The sequence below is a fragment of the Tachyglossus aculeatus genome, chromosome 2 (genome assembly GCF_015852505.1).
Source record: "Tachyglossus aculeatus isolate mTacAcu1 chromosome 2, mTacAcu1.pri, whole genome shotgun sequence".
In the NCBI taxonomy this organism is placed as follows: domain Eukaryota; kingdom Metazoa; phylum Chordata; class Mammalia; order Monotremata; family Tachyglossidae; genus Tachyglossus; species Tachyglossus aculeatus.
The window spans coordinates 39,746,444-39,767,628 of NC_052067.1; the positions used below are offsets into that span (position 1 = coordinate 39,746,444).

Here is a 21,185-nt window from a genome sequence, read left to right on the forward strand (position 1 = left end):
GAGACAGGAAGGATGGTGATGCTGTCTTCAGGAGAGGGGAGGACACTGTCAGTGAGGCCGAGGTTGGATAATGTTTCCAAGAGTAGGGGTTGGTTGACAGTGTTGAAGGTGACTAGGATGGAGTAGAGGCTGTTGGATTTGGCAAAAAGGACATCATTTGTGACCTTTGAGAGGGCGATTTCTGTGGGGTGAAGGGGAGGGAAACCAGACTGGTGGGGGTCAAGGAGAGAATTGGAGTTGAGGCACTTGAGACAGTGGGTGTAGACGACTCGCTCAAGGAATTTGGAAAGGAATGGTAGGAGGGAGATGGGGTGACAACTGAAGGGAACTGTGGGGTCAAGGGAGGGTTTATTTTAGGATTTAAAAGACACGGGCATGTACTGTACTTCCCCCAAGCACTCAATACAATGCTCTGCACATATCAAGCAAAAGAGCAAGCATTCAATAAAAACCACTGATTGACTGACTGAGCACTACGTGCAAAGCAATGTCCCAGCTGGATTAGGGTATAGCATCTCAAGACAGTAGCAAAACATCTGGTCTCCAAGAGTGAACAAGCATGGTCTACTGGATAGAAGATGGGCTTGGGAGTCAGAAGGACCTGGGTTCTAATCCCAGCTCTGCCACAATCATTCATTCAATCATATTTATTGAGCGCTTACTGTGTGCAGAGCACTGTACTAAGTGCTTAGTGATCTGGAGCATGTCATTTAACTTCTCTGTGCCTCAGTTACCTCATCTGGAAAATGAGGATTAAGACTGTGAGTCTTACCTGGGACAGGGACTGAATTAGCTTGTATCAACCCTAGCAATAGTACAGTGCCTCACATATAGTAAGCGCTAAAAAAATACCACTTGCTCCTTTAATAGCCAGGAAGACAAATTCATGTCTGACCTGCACAGATTAAACCTCAACACGATAGTGGGGATGGGATGTGATAGGCCTTCACAATTCTTTTTTGGGAAGCACATATAAAAGCCCAAATTTGAGACTGTTTCCATCTCTTGCTCGGAAAGACTCAGGCAGAAGGAAAACCTCAACAATTCCTGGCCATGAAGCCAAGTTGCAACCAATCATTCGATCCATGGCATTTATTGAGCGCTTACAATGTGCAAAGCACCGTACTAAGTGCTTGGGAGAGTACAACAGAATTAGCAGACAACTTCCCTGCCCAACAGGAGCTTACAATCTGGAGGACTAAAGAATATTCTGGATGGCCAGGAACTGTGAGTCCAGAAGGAAATAAACTATCTGGGAAGGCTTTTTTATTTGTGAAGTAGCATGGTCTAGTGGATAAACCACAGGCTTGGGAGTCAGAAGGATGTGGGTTCTAATCCCGGCTCTGCCATTTGTCTGCTCTGTGTTACCTTGGACAAGTCGCTCGACTTCTCTTTGCCTCAGTTACCTCATTTGTAAAATGGGGATTAAGACTGTGAGCCCCTTATGGGACAGGGACAGGGTCCAACCTGATTAGCTCGTATTTAACCCAGTGCTTAGAATAGTGCTTGACACACAGTGAGCACATCATAAACGCCATCATTATTATAACTAGTAGTAGTTGTAGATATTTCTTCTCTCTAAGAAAGACTCACTATGGGACAGAGAACCAGGACCAGAGACAGGAGTTCAAGTTTCATTCTATTCATTCATTCATTCATTCAATCGTATTTATTGAGCGCTTACTGTGTGCAGAGCACTGTACCAAGCGCTTGGAAAGTACAATTCAGCAACAAATAAAGACAATCCCTACCCAACAAGAAGCTCACATTCAAGATGATTGGAGCAAATGATACCAGTGGGATTCCCCGGTGGAGGCTGAAATGATGGAGAGGGCAATAAACAGCCAGAGTGGGCAACAGCCCCTTAGCTACTTTGAATCCAAGAGAGGAAATTGCCTTTTGTTGACTTACCTTTTCCAAGGGGCAGTGTGTACTGTCGCGGAGGAACGGAAGCAAATTGGGCCGGTCAAACTCAGCGTAGAGGCTGATTTGCTTCTCGTGGTAACACTGTCCTTTGTGGTGATCTCTCTTGAAAAGTTTGTGCAAGTACTAGAAATTTCAGCAGAGAAAGTCATCAGCATTCAAATACAGAAATACCATTCAAATGCAGAAATACCAAGAGAAAGCCTCTGTCCAGGAAAAGCGGGTCTTTGGGAGAAAATTTTGCTTCTCTCAGAATCTGCAGAGAGCAAAAATTCTTCCCTCAGCAAGGTACTGAACTGACGTTAATATCCTTGGGGCCGATTATTATCAGCCCTGCCTCTGAGTCGGGCCCCAGATAGTTTTTTGTTTTTTTTAATGGCATTTTTAAGCACTTCCTACATCGCAGGCCCTGTACTAAGCACTGGGATTGATACAAAATAATCAAGTTGGACACATTCCATGTCCCATACGGAGCCCAGTCTTAACCCCTATTTTCCAGAGGAGGTAACAGAGGCACAGAGCGACTTGCCCAAGGTCACACAGCAGACAAGTCGCAGAGTCAGGATTGGAATCCAGGACCTCTGACTCCCATATCTGTGCTTTACTTAATAAGCCACACTGCTTCGCAATTGTTGAGATCAGTGTGACCCCTAATTGAGAATGACCAGCCCCAACTTTTCCTTCTCCACAGCCCTGTCCTTCTATATTGCTGCTGATCCACGTAGCCTCAAGGCAAGTCCCTGAGTACCTGGTACTTCCCAAAGTTGTTTCAGGAAGATGCCAACTCCATGTGGGTATCTGAGAGAAACTATGGCAGGGTAGGGCAGGGCCAAATGCTGCTTTTGATGCTAAAAATGATGCTTTTGATCAACCCCTTGCTCAAAATAGAAAGATGGTGTCCAATGTCCCACAGGAAGCAATCCCACACCAAGAGCCCCTTTCCCACAAAATCTTTCTAGCCTTCCATGCTGAATAACAAAATGAAGTTCTAATCGCCAGATCTACCATTGTCCACTGGATAATGGTTCAGACTACTTCAGCTCCTGGAAAACATGCGGAATCCTTAGTCTCTCAATCTGGCTCTCCATGTATCGAATCCAAACTGACTTTGAGAGTTATATGTACATATGTTTGTACATATTTATTACTCTATTTATTTATTTATTTTACTTGTACATATCTATTCTATTTATTTTATTTTTGTTAATATGTTTGGTTTTGTTCTCTGTCTCCCCCTTCTAGACTGTGAGCCCACTTGGGTAGGGACTGTCTCTATATGTTGTACTTGTACTTCCCAAGCGCTTAGTACAGTGCTCTGCACACAGTAAGCACTCAATAAATACGATTGATTGATTTGAGAGGCAGCCTGGCCTAGTGGATAGAGCACGAGCGTGGGAGTCAGAAGGACCTGGGTTCTAATCCCAGCTCTTCCACTTGGGTAAGTCATTTCATTTCCTCTGTGCCTCAGTTCCCTCATCTGCAAAATGGGCCTTCAGTTCTCCCTCCTGGAGTGTGAGCCCCATGTGGGACCTGATTATATCTACCCCAGTCCCTAGAATAGTGCTTTGCACATAGTAAGTGCTTAACAAATACCACAGCCATTATTAACCGGATGACCATAGGCCAAAAATTCAAAAGTCTTATGGGTAGAAATAAACTATTAGATCCGTCCCTTATTAATTAAAGCTGCAGTCAGTGACAAAATAGTACGAGTTCACAACCTGAAACAGTGCCCATGACATATAAAATGCAGCATCTCATGGCAACACAAAAATGTCAAGATGAAACTGTGTCGAAGGAAGGAAGGCCACAGGATGAATAGAACACTGGGATAGATTCAGGACAACCGATATGTCCCAGCAAGGAAGGATCCCGTCTCCCATTTTAATTCCCTAGGAGTGGAGAAAAAAGAAGCTTTCTTTATCCTCTTCTGTTTTCTAGGATGGGCTGACTTCATGACCTGTCCACCAAAAACTGAGTAATTCACTTCCATAACCCTGGTCGTAAAAGCCTATCACTAGTGGTTTGATCGAACAGGCAAGGATGAGGCGATGCAAACAACGAACTGCAAAGGTGATACTGAGCCAGGCCGATCTGATGAAAGAGTATGGGAAGTGTAAGTGTCAGAGGGTTAGTCAGGAGGCTGGTGATAGATGGTTCTGCCTCCCCAAAGTGCAGAAGGTACCAGGTGTCTTTGTCAATTTCGTTGGGTCATATTTATAAGCACACTGTGATGGGTAAGATGAATCCCTTTGTTATGACCTTCATGAGCATTACAATACCATACTAATTTTTGTGTCATTCAAACACAAACATGTCATGCTGCAAACTACCAAGAAATCAATGACTTCCTTAAGAAATACCCAAACAAGCCCCACTCTATCGCATCCTTAGCCTAATGAATCCTTCACACTCCCAAGTTTTGTACAGTACGAGGGCGAAGCCACAAATAATTCGCACGGAACCTACGATCTTGGTTTTGTCCTGGTTCTTCTTAATAATGGTGGCATTTGTTAAGCACTTACTATGTGCAAAGCACTGTTCTAAGCGCAGGGTGGGGGCATACAAGGTGATCAGGTTATCCCACATGGGGCTCACAGTCTTAATACCCATTTTACAGATGAGGTAACTGAGACTCAGAGAAGTTAAGTGACTTGCCCAAGGTCACACAGCAGACATGTGGTGGAGCCGGGATTAGAACCAATGACCTCTGACTCCCAAACCCGTGCTCTTTCCACTGAGCCATGCTGACTTCCTCTTCCACAATCTTCAATTCTCTGCCCACCCAACTCCAGGCTCTTGGACCCCTCACAGACTTTTCTTCTTCCTAACTCTCTCCCAAATCTCCTGAGAACTGCTGGCTCCCTGCTCTGTGTTTACTCTCCAATCTTCTAGACTGAAAACCTGTTGTGGGGAAGGAACATGTCTCCCAACTCCTTTAAACTGTACTCTCCCAAGCACTTAATACAGTGTTCTGCTCAATAAATACAATAATGCTACTTTCGCCTTAAAGTGCTCTATACTCTGGATCAGTTTCGTCAGGGACACCACGATGCCATAAAATGTCAGAGGGATTTTTGTTGTCTATTTTATTTTGTTGTCTATTGACTTAGAGGTTCATTTATAGTCCTTTGAGTGCAAAACTCAGCCACTTGATCAGAAGATTTCACAAGATTAGTAAACTGTACATTATAGTGAACTTGCTTATCTCAGACTGGCAGCGAAAGACACTCACCACATGTTGCAGCTCTGGCCTGTCTTCTAATTCCTCCACCACTTTTTTAATCTAAAGAAAAAGAACAGGCAAGATATCACTCCCTGGGAACATAAATGGTATTACACATGCTTAAACCAGGGTGTGAATATCTGAGGAGCAACTCTTGTAGCTAACAAAGGAGGAATCTTGAGTGTGGCCTGGAAAACACAAGAGCAAAAAGTACTCACTGAAATTTTATCTTCATTATCCAAAAGCATGTCCACAGCTTTCTGAAACACAAAGACAGCAGCATTCACTGGTAACTGACACACCAGAGCAGAAGAGGTCATTCCCAGATAGTTTATAAATCCCCTCTGACAAAACCCTGAATCACTACATTCAAAAGTGCAACATGCATCAGACCTCCATTAAAATGGGATCAATCATATTTGCTGAGTTCTTACTGTGTGCAGGGCACTGTACTAAGCGCAGGGGAGAGTACAACACAACAATTTAACAGACACATTCCCTGCCCACCAAGGGTTTACAGTCCAGAGGGGGAGATATGTAAAGATACACAAGGATAAGCAAGAGCTTCCCAAGCTCTTAGTACACTGCTCTGCATACAGTAAGAGCTCAATGAATAAGACCGATTGATAGATTACCACCGAGATATATGTAATATATCTAACAAGTGATCTGAAAACCCAGGCCCTGATCCTCACATTGGGTTTTCCTATCCCATGTCCTGATATCTAGCTTGTTCCTCGAAATATATGATTATCCTTCATAATCTACAAACAATCAACTTCAACCACGAGTGCATGTACGGCTGAGAAGACCCAATGCCTGGCCAGTTTGGGCACAAAAAAAGTCTGTCATACACTGTGTTAGACTGTTCCTTGTCATGGCTGCTCTAGAGAGGAAATAGGCAGCTCCTTTTCTCTTTGCCCAAAATGAGATGATTGTATCTTTTCTGTAACTCCTGGTCTACGCTATCTCATAAGCAATCCCAAAGAAATAACCCCTGGTTTTCATACACCAAGACCCAAGTCTTTGTGGAAACAGACAAGAATAGGATGTCTAGTGGCAAGAATCACACACACAGCTTACTGGCTGTTTTGAATTCAATTTAATTCAAATAATCAAATGGTGACTAAGGTAATAAAGTCATGGATAAACCTGAACAGGTTAGTAATTTCAGGTCTCCAACTTTCTTATTTAGCTTTTTTAGTTAATGGTAGATGGAGGGAAGTGTTTTTTGGGAACACAATTGTTGGGGGCTTGGGAAAATGGAGTGGGCATATCTGCATACTGACCCAAACCCCAAACTTATTAAGTCAGATTTTCTCCTTACCTCAGCTACTCCCTGAGACAAAGCTCGGCCCCTTCTGAGGAGGCGTTCACTTTTTCTGAGGACAACAACATGCCGAGTTGGACCGAAAGAAGAATTAGATGTGATTATTGAAGAGTGAGTGTGTCACCAAAATTAAGGCCTGTAAAGGCTCAGTGATATTGGGAGCATTTCCAGTCACTGTGAAAAGCATGTAGGGAGGACCTGGAGGGAAAGACTGCTGACATTTGTTTGGATACAGTGCTACTGGAGGGGAGATGGGAAGAACAAATTTCACACCTGAAATGGAAAAGAGAACTGTCCCCTGGATTTGCATGTGATGTCTCCTGTCTTCATTGCAAAGGAGGCAAGAGCATTTTAAATGCCTGTGTATGAAAATGAACCTGCTTTTCCACAGCACCATCACTGCAAAAAAAATCTCTTGGTTTTTTCATATTATTACTAACATTTCAGCACCCTCCATGCTCTGTCTCTGACAGAATGTAGCTCAGAGTCATTACTGAATCCTGCTTTTTGCTTCATTGACAAGTCTTCTAATTACTGAAAATGTGACGGTTAGGAACATTCAACTGTATTAAAATGAACACTGTACCTCTGAATCAAAATCCATTAGCAGAACAATTTTGTCCTTAATAGAACTGAAAAGATTGTGCTTGTGGATCAACTGAAAGACGTCTTTGTGCCTCAGAGTCAAATAGATTTCAAGGGCATTACCGTAACGTTGGTCATAGGTGTACCTGTTAATACAAGATTTTTTTTTTATATTAAGGTTATCTCTAGCTTTTCCTTCAATTAAGAAAAGAACATTAGTAAAACTCTCCAGTTCAACCAAATTCAAAACAAAGCTGGGTGATATGTCACCTTTGTTGTGCAAAACATTTCTTCAACATTTTTCATTTAACTGCTAACATTAATTGAATAATGTGAGGAGAGGGCATTTGTTTTACACTCATCTTGGGTCCAATCTCTAATAAAATAGTATCAAACAAGAGACAATCAATGTTCCTTCTAGTCAGAGAGAAATAGCGCTCCTAGACTATCTAGTATTTTCATCCTACTGATAGAAATGTATCATTTCCAAGTGATGCATAAGTTGATTAAGTCAAATTTGGGGCTGGCATAAATAATAGCGATTTCATAGTTACATTTTCTTATCGAGTATCTCAGAATGGCTAACACCCGAAAGCCACTTCTTCAGTAACAAGGGATGAAATACTCTGGGAGAATTACTAATTTTACTCTGTTACAGATAAGAATTAAAAATGGCTTTGCTTTCCAGCCAGGGAAATTGGAAAACTGGAAATTTTTACCCAGAACCAAAGCACAATTCTAACACATCATATCTCTGAATTATTATAAGAAAATAATCTTCCACCTAAGTGGAGTAGCTGTTATATCTTGTGAGGGGGTGGCTGAATTGGAGACAAACATGCAAAACCTAGAATTAAACTCCACAGCTAAAACCATAAAATATGCCCTACTGGGCACTGAGATGAAAATTCTGTTCCCAACAGTGGCACTAAAGGATAATAACAACTCTAAATTTTTCCTCTAATAACCCATGTTGGGCCCATCATTGCGATTTCTTACAACTATTAAGATGAGGCAACATCTGGTCAAATTGAAAATGCAACCCAATGTCATTATTTGTTATGAAGCAGTTGTCTTTGGGCTAGCACAGCGCCAAATACACTCACAATTCGGCCAGAGTTCTGAGCAAAGTCCTGTTCTGAGGATCTCTCTTGAGGTGATCCAAAACCGCTTGAACTATTACCGAATTGTTATAGAGATCTCCAGGCCATTCTCTGATCAGTGTCGCGAAACCCTAAAAGAAGAAATATCCTTTAATGAAAATCCCAGCACAAACTGCCTAAGTGGTGCCTGATAGAAAAATTCTCAACAGATTTATGGCCATCGTTAAGGCAACTTGTTACCATCTATCATCTATCAATATAATTCACTGACATATCTATCATCTATCTATAGCACAATTACCCAAATGGAGTCTCTTCAGAATTTATCTCAACAATATTTCCCCTCTGTTTACAATGCCACTTTCAGAATTACTGCAGACTAAAAGTAGGTTTTCATTATTTACTGCTAGGCAGTTAAAACCCACCCCTTTTCCATTGTCAAATGCTATTTCACATGATGGCAATTAAAGGGAAAAAAAAAATCAAGACAACAAAATTACAGGAAACTTTTAATTTTTATAGGTGTATTGGGTTAGAATGCTGAATCACCAAAGATCAATCAATTAATCAATGTTATTTATTGAGTGCTTACTATGTGCAGGGCACTGTACTAACACTTGGGAGAGTACAATACAACAGAGTCGGCAGACAAGTTCCCTGCTCAAAATGAGCTTACAGCCTAGAGGGGGAGACAGACTTTAATATGAATAAACAAGTTACATAATTTTAAAATATGTCTATATGCAGATAAAAACACTGTGGGCAGAGAATGTCTCTACCAACTCTGTTGAATTGTACTTTCCCAAGTGCTTAGTACAGTGTTCTGCACACAGTTAAGTGTTCAACAATTACCATTCCTGCTGCTGCTGATGATGATCAGACACATTACCTGTCCAACCCATTGATCATAATCTAAGAGGAAGGGAGAGTGGGTGCTTTTTCCCACACTTTACAGATAAGGAAACTGAGGTTCAGAGAAGATAAGTGACTAGCTCAAGCTCACACAGCAGGCCAGTGACCTGTTGTGAATCTGATGTTCCCCTAGTTGCCTAATATAAGGCTCGGAACTTAGGTGCTTAGAAAACGCTGTCAAGACCTCTGGCAGACGTGGCACTCTTTCATCCTGTTTAGAGATGCCTAACTCGATATCACTCAAATCCTCCACTGAATTGAGTTCTGTGTTTTGAACTCTGTGTATAGCACTGTACAAGGCACTAAAGTCATATTTTCTCTATCTTTATGTATACTTTCAAGTTGTCCCTCAAAACACAAGAAAAATATTTAACCTCCCTACAAAACAGCCCTTAAAGAATAGATCCACTTCAACACGCCATTATGGGCCTTCAACTTGACTGCCTACCCAGGATGAATTTTCTGGATTTTTCTAATATCATCTCCTGGGAAGTGACAAAATATATGTCAGGGTACCATACCTCATAGTCACTCTCCAAAAACTCATGCAGGATCATTTCGTAGATGAGTGGCTTCAGAACTGGATCCCCTCTGGGCAAGTAGGGACTGATAGCCTGTGGGACAGGACCAAAACCAATTAAAATATCACCCAATCACTTGCAACCATCTCAATATATTTGCTCATCTGTTTTTAAACTTTGAAGGTAACTAAGGCACCTAAAAATTACTCCAAAGGTTTCCAAACTAAAGCTGATGAACGACTGACTTTAAACCTGCTACACAAACTGTAGACTGTAAATTCGTTGTGGGCAAGGAACGTGTCTACCAACTTTGTTATACTGTTATGTTGCACTCTCCCAAGCACTTAGCACAGAGCCCTGCACACAAAAAACGCTCAATAAATAAGACTGGTTGATTGAAGCATGCTAAACAGCTTCATTATAGGATGTTAGATATGGACAGGGCAGGACTGCAACCTCTTTGTTATATGCTTTCCTGTCCTGTCCTGTTCTCTTGCAGGTGGTATTGGTGGTAGGATTCTGGACTATGACATCTTATTTTTATAGCCTTTAGATTGGTACTTGAAAGTTCCTTATAAACATTATAAATATTTTACTCCTTAGCCCTCAACACCCTTGGGACAAGGGAGATGAACTGAAAAGTCCCTAAGAAGGACCAGAAAACCAGAAAGTTCCTGAACTAAAGTACTGATCCAAATCCACTACGTTTATTTTTTATTTTTTTGGTAGGGAAGCAGGGAGGGGAGAACGGGACCCTTAGATGTCACCTTCTATCCGTATAATAATAATAATAATTATTATGGTATTTGTTAAATGCTTACTATGTGCCAAGCACTGTTCTAAGCGCTGGGGTAGATAAAAGGTAATCAGGTTGTCCCACGTGGCGCTCACACTTTTAATCCCCATTTTGCAGATGCAGTAACTGAGGAAAAGAGAAGTTAAGTAACTTTCCCAAGGACACAGAGCAGACAAGTGGCAGAGCCGGGATTAGACACCACGTCCTCTGACTCCCAAGCCCGGGCTCTTTCCATTAAGCCATGCTGCCTGAAAGCCTTTTCTTTTGAGTATTTGAGATCACTCATGAATTTATTTTTCCCTCATTTTCTAATAGTTAGAAGGCTTTTTAAAAATAATCCATACAGAATGCTCAGAAAAGCACAGTATAAATCATCCCATCCCTATCTTCCTGACGGGGGAAAACAAATAGGCGAAGAGAGTCGCTCAACTCACATGAGTCAATGATATGACATTGATGACAATGATATGACATAAGAAAAATAACATTCGTATGAGCTGACCCTTTCCTCTGAAAAGGTCTGCAAGATTTCGATTAAGTAAATCTTGACAATAAAAGGGGGCTAGAAGGCTGGGTGGAAGGCAAAGGAATGTGTTATAAAATAATTGCCTGCCCCTGTGGTATTGAAATATCTGTTGCATGCCTGCACCAGGTAATGTTTTTACTTTTGTCTCTGAGATTTGAGGTACCTGCTTGGAAAATACGATGGAAAATGGGTTGAACATATTCTCATCCTTTCAGATGCTGGAATCAATCCTCTCGATTCATTTTAACCACGTTTCAATCTCCTTCCCAACTCAACTTTTGCCCACAGCTGCCAGCAAGTTAAACAATTCCCACAATTGAGCACTGTCTTCTTCACCTCAGCTGACCTTGCCCTGGTGAAGGCAAAAAAGTCTCAGAGGTGGGCAGCGCCAACGGTTGTCTTCAGAATTCATCACTCTTGCAATTTGGCATGAGGCAAATTTTCATGAAAGCCTCAAAACATATTAAAATGATGCAAAAAGCTGTTGTCCCAGGTTTATAAGGATGTTTATAGTACTAAGCACTAACTATGTACCAGGCACTGTATTAAGCGCTGGGGTAGATACGAGATAATGAGGTCAGAAACTGTGTCTGACTCCTCACTGGGCTCACAGACTAAGCAGGAGGGTGAGCAGGTTTTTAATCTTCCCCAATTTATAGATGAGGAAACGGAGGCACCAAGAAAGTGCCTTGACCAATGTCACGCAGCAGGTAAATACAGCATGATTCGAACCCATATCATCTGATTCTCAGGCCTGTGCTCTCCCCCCTAGGCTAAATTTACATACTGATAAAACTAAGAAGGCATGCCAAAGACACCTAGATAAGGAAATTCACTCCAAAACACAGCTGCAAGTGCTGAAAAAAACTTGGGATTGATTTGAACCTTCTGTAAATCTCCATAAATTTTAGATAAAAGGGAAAAAATGGGATAAAGAAGAGGAATATGAAAAGTTTACAATGGAAGCAAATAATCTAATTTCCTGCCCTCTCTCCCCAGAAAGGTGAAACACAAACCTGTAAATATTTTTTTTTCTCTTTCACAGGCTGCTGGGTGACAGATACAAGACAACAACCTCTTCAAACTCTCACATTTCAAGGAAATATCCCTCCTCTGTTAAAATGCACATCAAAACTTCATCTGAGCATGCACTCAGGGTGCTTACTGGATTGAAATAAGGAATCACAAACATGCGATTTCACCATCTAAAATAGCTAAAGTGCAATGAACCAGAAAAAGTTCTGATAAAGACAGTATTCTGCTCCTGCTAGCATGAAACTAAAGGAAGCTATTTCTAAAAGCCCTTATGATGAAATGCCTTCAACCTTAGAGAAAATCAAAAACATTTAAAGACACAAGAAACCCAAATGTATGAACTGCATTCTAGAAGGAATTTAATATGTTCTTTTTGGCTTATTGAGTTTGAATAGAGAGACATCCACTTCGGAATTATGAATGTGTGTGTGTATGCGTGTAAATATATAGATATGGTGGGGAGAGAGGTGAAAAATTGAAAATCGGAGAAAGAGAGCTAGCTATAAGATGACATAACCAGAAGGCTGGACTGATTTCAAATACTGTTTTACACTGATTGATCTTTCTAGAGACCAAAGGCTCGTGTCCTACATAATTATATTCTTTCATTCAATCCTTCATGCAGTTGCATTTATTGAGCGCCTACTCTGGGCAGAGCACTGAACTAAATGCTTAGGAGAGTACAATAAATCAATAATCAGGCACATTCTCTGTCCACCACAAGCTCACAGTCTATACTCCAAAGCGCCCAATCACTAAGTGAACAGGAAGCGGTCGTCTTCTGGTTTTATTCTTTGTTATTATATATGAGACAGATCAGAAACCCCAAACAGGGTTGTGATGTTACAGCAGAGAGGACGCCAAACACAGGAACCCAACAGGCAACAGTTGTGCAAAAACAGTCACGTTACGAAGCAATTTCACTTGCAACCTCCCCACACTGAGCAGACAACAGGTGAGAAGACACTGACCAATAACCAAACATGCAACTTTGTTTAGCTACAAGCACCGCTTTGCAAGATGATATAAGAGCATAGCTAAATGGGATATGCGGCTGGTTGAAAGTTTGGGTTGGATTCTGTAGCTCTTTACCAAATTCCAAATGGGCAGGGGGACTTTAGTTGTCCTCTGGCTCCATACACCATTATTTTTGGGAAATGTAAAGTGGGGGGATTGTGAGTTCAGAGACATTTAGAAGACCGTGGATGGGCTCTATCAAATGCTAAGAGGCTTTGGGGCAGTTCGATCAGCATCCCCTATTGAAATTTCACCCCTGACCAAGATGATTTTCCTTCTGGGTTAGCATTAAGGGTTTGCAAATTTGCCACCACACTTACATTCAGATTTTTTAGCCTTTCAAGTGCATTAAGCAAACAGGTAAACTTACCTTGAGCTGTCCTATTTCTTTGAATTTATAAACTTCACATTCCCAGAGTGCTGTGTTTTTCCCAAGAATTTTCTGGCATTTGCTGGAGGTGAAAAAAGTCCAAAAAAACATAAAAATGAGAACAGTAAAAGCAGAGCGCAGTGTATCCCTTCATTCATATTAACGAATGCATTTTGTTCTGAAACTTGAGCCACTGTAACATCTTGGGAAGGAGCATGGGGCTGGGTGTCAGATGGCTGTGGGTTCTAATCCCAGCTCTGCCTCTTGTTTGCTGTGTGACCCTGGGCAAGTCACTTCACTTCTCTGTGCCTCAGTTTCTTCATCTGTAAAATGGGGATTTAGACTGTGAGCCCCATGTGGGATGGGGACTTTGTCCAACCTGATTTGCTTGCATCCACCCCAGTGCTTAGTATGGTGTCTGGCACGCAGTAAGTGCTTAACAAATACCAGAATTATTACTCATTATTATTATCTTCCCTGATAGTCATTTAGATGCTTGGACTTGGTCTTCAGATGGAGGAACAATGATGAATCAATGAAAAAGACTTGCACATGTGTGAATTTAGCACATTGCAAAGAAGATAGTCCTGACTCTGCTGTTTACATAGCTGGACAAAACACCAGTCTGTGTTCCCTTCTCCTGACCCACTGTGAGATCCTCATCATATAAGCAGAATGATTGTGAGACTGATTAAGTGCTAAGTGCCAAGCACTGTACTAAGCACCGAGGAAGATACAAGATAATCAGGTCAAACACAGTCCCTGGCCCAAATAGGGCTTGCAGTCTAAGGGAGGGAGAAAACAGGCATCGATTCCCCATTTTACAGAGAAAACAGGCACAGAGCAGGAAATGACTTGCCCAAGGTCACACAGCAGACAAATGGCAGAGGGGGATCAAACCCTAGGTCCCTTGATGCCCAGGCAATTTCCACTAGGTCATAATGCTTTCTTAGGAGAACCCAGGAGCAATCAGTTCACGAGATCTATAATCTAATTATTTTTTGAAAGGGTGATATCAATCTGGTGCCTTTTCCACTTTGGCCACTGGTTCCACTTGTCAAAGTAAATGTTTACACACACAAAAGGAACTAACAAATGACTGATTTCACTGGCACAGAATATATTCCTTGACTAGTGTGCGAGAAGACCATTGTCCTTAGTCCTGATGACCAGGTTTTTGCTTTTCATTTCCACCCTATTGTATTGAAACCTCAAAGGGCTCCCTGCTCACTACTTAACCCAGAGGGGAAAGGGTTGGCCTCATTCAGAAATCTGTATTTCTAGTTTTATAAATGTCAGTAATATTACCGTGCTGCCAGATCATGCTCTCCTTTTTCCACGAGGTGATTTATATAAGCCAGGCCTATATCCTGATGGAAGAAATAAAATAATTAAATGTAGAAATCACACACCTCAACTTGAACGACTTCAGCCACACACCTTACAAAGGGAATGAAAGAACACATCACCTAACACTGGCTACAATCAATGGTTTCATTACTCCTGCTTCCTTCCCAGTGTTGTAAGATATTTGAAGCATTTGGATCAAATTATCCAGCTGAAAATACTCTTCTTGGAACAAAAAATTTTTCACGGACTGTGAGCATATTCTCTAGCCTAGAGTTTGTGGGTGGCTTTAACGTAAAATGGACAGTGAAGAAACTCTTCAGATTTTCCCTCTTAGGGACCCCTTTCCAAACTGATGGATGGCAAACAGAAACTCCACTGAGCTCAAATATATTCCTTCCTCCACTAAAAGCTCTTCCTGAGCCCTTAGAGCTGGCTTCTCTGGTTTCAGTTTCTTCCGCTGGAAGACGCAAAATAATGGGCCCTTCCCATCACTTTCCATCACTATGATTTTAGACAGCCAGGGAGGAGAATGAACAAGAGAAATACAAGTCTATGAACACTGAAAGTACTGTCAAAGGACAGAAAACCAGCATGTATCTAACTATGAAGATTTGTACTCAATCTTTAAAATTTCTGCTGCTTTTCATAGGAGGATTGCCCAGAACCTTATTAACCTCATCCTCTTTTTCACAATATTCCAAAAAGCACGATGTGACATTTTACACTGTGAGAATCAGATTCCAGAGAGATTGAAGAAATCTGAGCCAAAGACTCTGGCACACAGTTTACTGACCATTATCCTTCTTCCTATTTATTCTAAAAGTTAAAAGTGTCCTTTGACAATGAAGTTCCCAGGCTTACCAGAATCTTATGCCTTTTTATGTTCTTCTGGCTAATCTCTGCAGCCATCAAAGCTTCCTGTATTCATAAAACAAAAAGAGACACCTAAGCAAAAAAGACAAACCCCCTCACACACCAAAAAAAGAGTTCTAATGAAACCATGGCTTTCCCATTCCCCTTATCTTTTTTATGAAATCTTTGATTTTTTAATGCTACGGTTGCATGTACAGCTTGAACTGATACTCAACAGAGGAGTCATCTAAACTGTTCCCATCTGACTACACTCCACAATAGTACATTAGAACCAAATTTTAGACTACCATTACATTTTATACAACATTCTTTGTTCTTTCATTTGTCTAGAACATCTATATATATAAAGCTGTGCATTTACACATTTTATATAGATTTGATTTACACATTTCATATAGCTTTGACTTACCTCTATAATCTTATTACTGTACCAACATTCACCAGACACTTCTTTTACATTTGTCTATGAAAATATAGACTAAGCAAAGAATAGTTTCCCATAGGAAATAAAGTACATTGGTATGTTCCTCAGGTCCAAAAACCTAACTCAAACAATATGAATAACTTAAAATAAGATTAAAGTATAGCTTCATTATCTATAACCACTGTAGTTTCACGATCAAAGAGCAATGTAAACTGGTATAAATAAAAGGTGGCAAATTTGATTTTAAGTTGAACAGGTGAAAATATTTAATTTTTGAAATGCTATCTTTGACATCCTATTTAACAAAACTTGTTCTATCAAACCAGAAACTTCACACCTTTGGCTGCCAAACAAAGCGTTGCTGAAATGGTTGAACACAGTAAGTGCTTAATAAATACCAGTGATTCCTTGATTTCAAATGTAGACGGGGAAGGGAGGGGACAGAAAGTGAAATTCTGGACACGGTAAACTTCGATAGGCAGCAAAACCAGAGGTTTATGGAAGTGAGAAAGTGTTATAAGACAGAACAGCATGATCATTACATAGTGCTACCAAGAAAAAGTTCTAAAAGACAGAATGTTCTTACAAGATTCCTATACCACAGTAGCCATGAATGCCGAAGTTCAATGCCAAGCTAATTTGCTAATTTTAAAAGTATTTTTTCAGTATCTACTTTACTCACTGAGCCCCATTTGGCCTCAAAGAACCCGGGATAGACAGCCTGCATTTCAGGCTTTCCCATCTGCATCCCTGTCTCCTCTCCACAATGCAGCCCTGGGGAGACTTTCTCAGTTACAAAGTGGGCATCTTCGTCTCTTCGTGTCTCCCGATCTCCCTCCCTTCACTTATGTCTTTACATCACTATGCCTCTGTCAGTCTTTTTGTTCTCCTGTCTCCTGGTATTTCTTTCTGTCCTTGTGTTTTCCTACTGTCTCTGTGAGTCTGTCTCTAGGGTTGCTCTTTCTGTCCTAGGTTTATCTTTACCACATTCTGTTGGTCCTCTTGGCCTCTCCCTGTGACTGCCTCTCTTTGTTACTTTCTTTCTATTTCTGTCCATTTGGCTCTGGCAGGATGCGGTTGATAATTTTTGCTGTCTGCACAGATGAGTCTGTTTGGGCTTAGTGGCAATATTTGTTACCTTCTTCAAGATCGGGTTCTTACTTAATGAGTATTAACATTTTTCCTTGTGTACTGATGGCAGGACTCGCAAGCCATTCACAAAAAAAACCCCTGCCTAGGCATATTCACATCCATCGTAATCACACGTAAACTGTTCAGGGGCATGGTTGGAACTATTACAACCCAAAAGGCTGATGTCTGCCATAACTGCCTTATCACGGAACAGAGATTAATGCACACTTTGGCCCTGAGGCATAGCTGTTCTGGTACCTGTTCTCAACCACTTCCTTTCTGGACTTCATTCCCTTAAAGATAGGTCCATCTGTCCCCAAGGGTGCCAAACTAACTCACACCTATATTCCCTATTCCTTGTTCACTGGTCGCTAAGGAGTCACAAAACAAATTAGCCCCCAAGTTACTTCATATTTCTTCTTTTCGAGGAGCCAGTCGATGTGATCATCTTGGTCTCGTTCCTTGGCCACGACGACATCCCTCGGGCTGACGATGTAAAAGAGCGATTCGCCGTCGGAGTACTCTGTGGGGGAGTAGAAAAGCTGTTTCTTTTGAAAAGCGAAAACGTGCATTAAAATGCGTATGACATCTAAAGGAAATCATGAGGAAGAGAAACAGTATGCTAAGTGCTTTTGTCAAATAAGGTGACAACTGATGTTCCACATCCCAAAAGATTAAACTCTGACTTAGACTGCAAAACAGGTTTCAAAATTCCCCATTCCTTATTGCATATTCTGATTCATCTACCATGCATAAACTTTATTTATGATGGTTCCTAACAGTGTTCTATTCTCCTGGGTCGATTACACTGCATAGTCGGCGATAAATGTATCCTTCTGATCAAGGTCAAGGCCATCAAAGGCATAAATGATAGATGTCACAACCCCTGGGGACACAATACATCACCACAGCGGGGTAGTCACAGCCTAGACGGGAGGATTGTATGAGGAATTCAATGATAGAACCCCTATTTCTACAGGCATGGGGTAAAGTTTGTTCAGAGTAAACACCTAGCATCTCACCCCATCAGCTGAGAAACAAGAGAAGCAAAGTATCTTTTTCAAGAAAGGGAAAAGCCCATTTTCTCAACATTTTGGATGAGGGGGAATTAGAGAAATGAGCACAAAAAGGGGACACAATTCTCTTACGAATGCTTCTTCACTCCAATTTCCGACATAAGAACTTAAGTGTGAGGAGTTTTCATACAGAAGAAAGGGAAGCCTCATTTCTAATTTGGCCCAAGTATTTGCTCAATAAAAACCCCGAAATTTTTCTGTCAGCATGACAATAATAATAATAACAACACAATAATGGTACTTAAGCGCTTATTGTATGCCAAGAACTGTTCTAAATACTGAGATAGAGACAAGTTAATTGGGTTGGACACAGTCCCTGTCCCATATGGGGCTCACACTCTTAACCCCATTTTACGGATGAGGTAATTTAGGTACAGAGAAGTGAAGTGACTTGCCCAAGGTCACAGAGCAGACATGTGGTGGAACTGAGATTAGAACCCAGGTCCTTTCGACTCCCAGGCCTGTGCTGTATCCACTAAGCCATGTTGCTTCTCATGTCCCAGGGGAAAGAGCATGGTCTTGAGACTTGAGTGCTAATCCCAGATTCACCACTTAGCTGCTGTGTGATTTATGGCAGATGACAACTTCTCTATGTCTCCTCGGTTTCCTCATCTGCAAAATGGGGATTAAATACCAGTTCTCTCTCCCTCATAGACTGAGAGCTTAATGTGGTACAGGGACTATGATCAGCTTGTAGCCCAGAGCTTAGTACTGTGTTTGGAACACAGTAAGTGCTTTACGAAAATCATAACTATTATGAATTACGTTTAAAGGAAATGAGGTGCCTGAAACACAGAACACAATGTTTCTCATTTATTCATTCAATTGTATTTATTGAGCGCTTACTGTGTGCACAGCACTGTACTAAGCGCTTGGGAAGTACAAGTTGGCAACATATAGAGACAGTCCCTACCCAACAGCGGGCTCACAGGCTAGAAAACTTTGGGTCTCGAAGTTAAGACCCAAAGCGGTCAGAATTTTTAAAAGAAGGTTCCACAGTGTAGTGGTTATTATGTTCACCTCACCTGTGAAAGGTCCCTGGTCTGAAAAAGTATGGGTTTAGGAGTCAGAAAACCTGGGTTTTAATCCCAACTTCACCCTTGTCTACTGTGTGACCTTGGGTAAGTCAACTTAACTTCCCTTTGCCTCAGTTATCTGTAAAATGGGGATTAAGCCTGGGAGCCCCATGTGTGACACAGACTGGACTGTGTTCAACCTGATTATCCTGCATCTACCCCAGCACTTATTACAGTGCTTGGCACACAGTAAGCAATTAACAAATACCATTTAAAAATACAAAGGAAACGGAGAGAAGCACAGGGATGAAGGATCTAGAAAAAATATTACTTAAAGAAACAAGGGAGTGAGACACTATGGTCTTTCTTACCCAAACGATAATCTCTACATTCATTTTCCTGAAAGCCCCGAACTGTTAGGGCATCTGAAGAGATCTCTTCACAAGCCTCAGGCAGTGGCTGAATGATATCCAGTCTAGGTCGGGCACAGCATTCCCTTTCCTAAGAAAAAGTGGTAAACATTCAATGTGTAATGGGAATTCAATGGATTACATGGACCAATGGTGTTCAGTCCTATCTGGTTCTATTCTTCAGTTTCTTAATCACAAAAAAGAAACGATGCAAACCACCAAGGGATAACAGCAAATGCAAAATGGAAAATTAACTTCAACCCTAAAACAAATCAATAACTGAAGATCCCCTAAAATCTGGCCTTTCTGCCGATGGAAGCCCCCAAACCCTGGGATTTCCATATTCAAGACATGGTACTTCCTACTTTTCCAAGGCAACACCATTTTCAGACTCAGGGACTCAGGCTCCTGGAGTCTATCTGTCTAATATCCATGGCTTGAGGAGGGTACCCAACAACTGCTATATTGTACTTTCCCAAGTGCTTAGTACCGGGTTTGCACATGGTAAGCACTCAATAAATGCCACTGATTAATTGCTCATCAACTGTCAACTTCCCCTTTTTAATTGACTGAGGTTTCCATTTCCTTTGTCATTTGTTTATTAGTTGATTCTCCTAAGAGCCTCTTTCCAACAGACTCTCCTTCTCCCCTCTTCAAGCCACACTGTACAAGATCCCTTAGGTACCATTTTTTCTTTCTTTTCTTAAAATAAAATAATCATATACTGATGTCCTGGAATAGGGCTTGGAGCTACCCCTATTGATTTCAATAGCGTTGAGTGTTCACTTAAGCCTACAGCATTCCATTGCTTAGCAACAAGGGCAGCTAATGCTTCAGGTTACTATAGTGATGACTGCTTAATGCAAGAGTGCGATCAAAGAGATGATTGAGAGCATCTGCCATTCCCAAAATGGGGTTTCTCGGGTCCCTTCCCTCCCAGCGCTTTATTCGCCGTACTCTGAAATCATTAGGGTACAAATTATGGGCTGGTCAATTGCAATTTCTTTTATGCACAGCTTCCCAAAATACCGCATTTTCTTTCCTTTTAAAGGAGGCAATTCTTGCGGCGGTGGAGGTGATGATGATGATCCCGTGAAGGCCTACTGAACTGGAACCACCAGCTGCAAGTGAGAGAACAAAGCAGTTGGGACCACAAGGCCTACTGCAGTGCCCTTTTAGTTATTTCCTCTGATCGCTGGTGGGCCTATGGGGGAGATGATCATCACCACTGTTATTATTTCCTTGCTTGCCTGCTGCCTTTGTGCTTGGGACAAATTCTTCATCCCTTCTTATATATAAATCAAGTGAGGGATGGCACAGTTGTACCCAAGGGTTTTTATTTCGACTCTTTGTCGCCTGAGGTTGTTTGGCCACATCGGTTCTTCACAAGAGATGATCCCGGGTTAGCAACCGGGATGACTCGGGGCTAGCGTAGATACAGATGTGGCCTGCTAATGAGATGGCATTTATTTTGATTAATGTCTGTCTCCCTCTCTGGACTGTGTGCTCATTAAGGGGAGGGAACGTCAGTCAGTCAATCTTATTTATTGAGCACTTGATG

The 21,185-nt window shown here is 41.4% G+C and overlaps 1 protein-coding gene across 1 annotated transcript in view; it reads right to left on the reverse strand.

The window, feature by feature from the left end:
* VPS41 (VPS41 subunit of HOPS complex) overlaps positions 1-21,185 on the reverse strand; it is a 125,352-nt gene that overhangs the window by 35,817 nt on the left and 68,350 nt on the right. Inside the window, exons 10-20 of the mRNA XM_038766864.1 lie at positions 19,586-19,715; positions 17,530-17,645; positions 15,556-15,612; positions 14,653-14,714; positions 13,345-13,426; positions 9,601-9,693; positions 8,171-8,298; positions 7,066-7,210; positions 5,368-5,409; positions 5,159-5,209; positions 1,912-2,049 (exon numbers count right to left, since the gene is read on the reverse strand). Of these exons, the coding sequence (XP_038622792.1) occupies positions 1,912-2,049; positions 5,159-5,209; positions 5,368-5,409; positions 7,066-7,210; positions 8,171-8,298; positions 9,601-9,693; positions 13,345-13,426; positions 14,653-14,714; positions 15,556-15,612; positions 17,530-17,645; positions 19,586-19,715 (1,044 nt within the window). The remainder of the gene's footprint in view (positions 1-1,911; positions 2,050-5,158; positions 5,210-5,367; positions 5,410-7,065; positions 7,211-8,170; positions 8,299-9,600; positions 9,694-13,344; positions 13,427-14,652; positions 14,715-15,555; positions 15,613-17,529; positions 17,646-19,585; positions 19,716-21,185) is intronic.